Genomic DNA, 812 nt, shown 5'->3' with positions numbered 1-812 from the left:
ACCACCGCCGACCCCGGGAACCTAGACAGGTACGACCTCTGACCCCGGGACCTAGACAGGTACGACCTCTGACCCCGGGACCTAGACAGGTACGACCTCTGACCCCAGAATCCTGCAGACACATGCAGCCCCCTAACTGCATCCGTAGACGCACCGATTGTCCATGCCGATCCGCAGATTGATGGAGACTGTGATTCTGTGTCACCCTCCGTGTGTATTCAATGTCCACATCAGAAAAATATGGTCATCCCTCTCCCCGGACTCCCCCGTGCGCTGTGATAGCGTCATCCCTCTCCCCGGACTCCCCCGTGCGCTGTGATAGCGTCATCCCTTTCCCCGGACTCCCCCGTGCGCTGTGATAGCGTCATCCCTCTCCCCGGACTCCCCTGTATCATGTCTGTATGTCTGACTGCTGCCTGAATTCTGTCTCCTCACATTTCAGCCTCATTAATAAGATCCGGGAACAGGAGGAGTTCTTCCCGGCCTTCCAGGGTCTGGTGACGCGGCTGCTCGATGTATTAGGTGAGTTCATCCACCAATGTGTATTATTTATATAGTGCATCCACCTGCTTTTTAGGGGTTTTTTTTTTGGGGGGGGGAGGGGTCAGGGCTCCGGGCTCCTCCTTTAAAGCGAAATGAGACTGCATCATGCGGGCCCCTGGGAACTTTGTGCCATAATGTGCAGCCCGATGCAGCGTGTTGTCACAATACGGGAGACTTATCCGCCTTCACCGCTGCGTCCATCCTGATTGGCCGGGATGTGCTGAGTCCTGGCACAGAATGGTGCGGAGACTGCACACCGAGCGGCACGC

General features: G+C 56.8%; 1 protein-coding gene across 1 annotated transcript in view; it reads left to right on the top strand.

Moving 5' to 3' along the window:
* LOC108803830 (centrosomal protein of 70 kDa-like) overlaps positions 1–522 on the top strand; it is a gene marked incomplete at its 3' end in the record, with an annotated part of 15,539 nt that extends 15,017 nt beyond the window's left edge. The window contains exon 14 of the mRNA XM_018575627.1: positions 443–522. Within this exon, the coding sequence (XP_018431129.1) occupies positions 443–522 (80 nt within the window). The remainder of the gene's footprint in view (positions 1–442) is intronic.
* Between the last annotated feature and the right edge of the window lie 290 nt (positions 523–812).

This window comes from Nanorana parkeri, unplaced genomic scaffold (genome assembly GCF_000935625.1).
Source record: "Nanorana parkeri isolate BGI_ZX_2015 unplaced genomic scaffold, ASM93562v1 scaffold4294, whole genome shotgun sequence".
In the NCBI taxonomy this organism is placed as follows: Eukaryota; Metazoa; Chordata; class Amphibia; order Anura; family Dicroglossidae; genus Nanorana; species Nanorana parkeri.
This window is presented reverse-complemented; position numbering and strand designations above follow the sequence as displayed.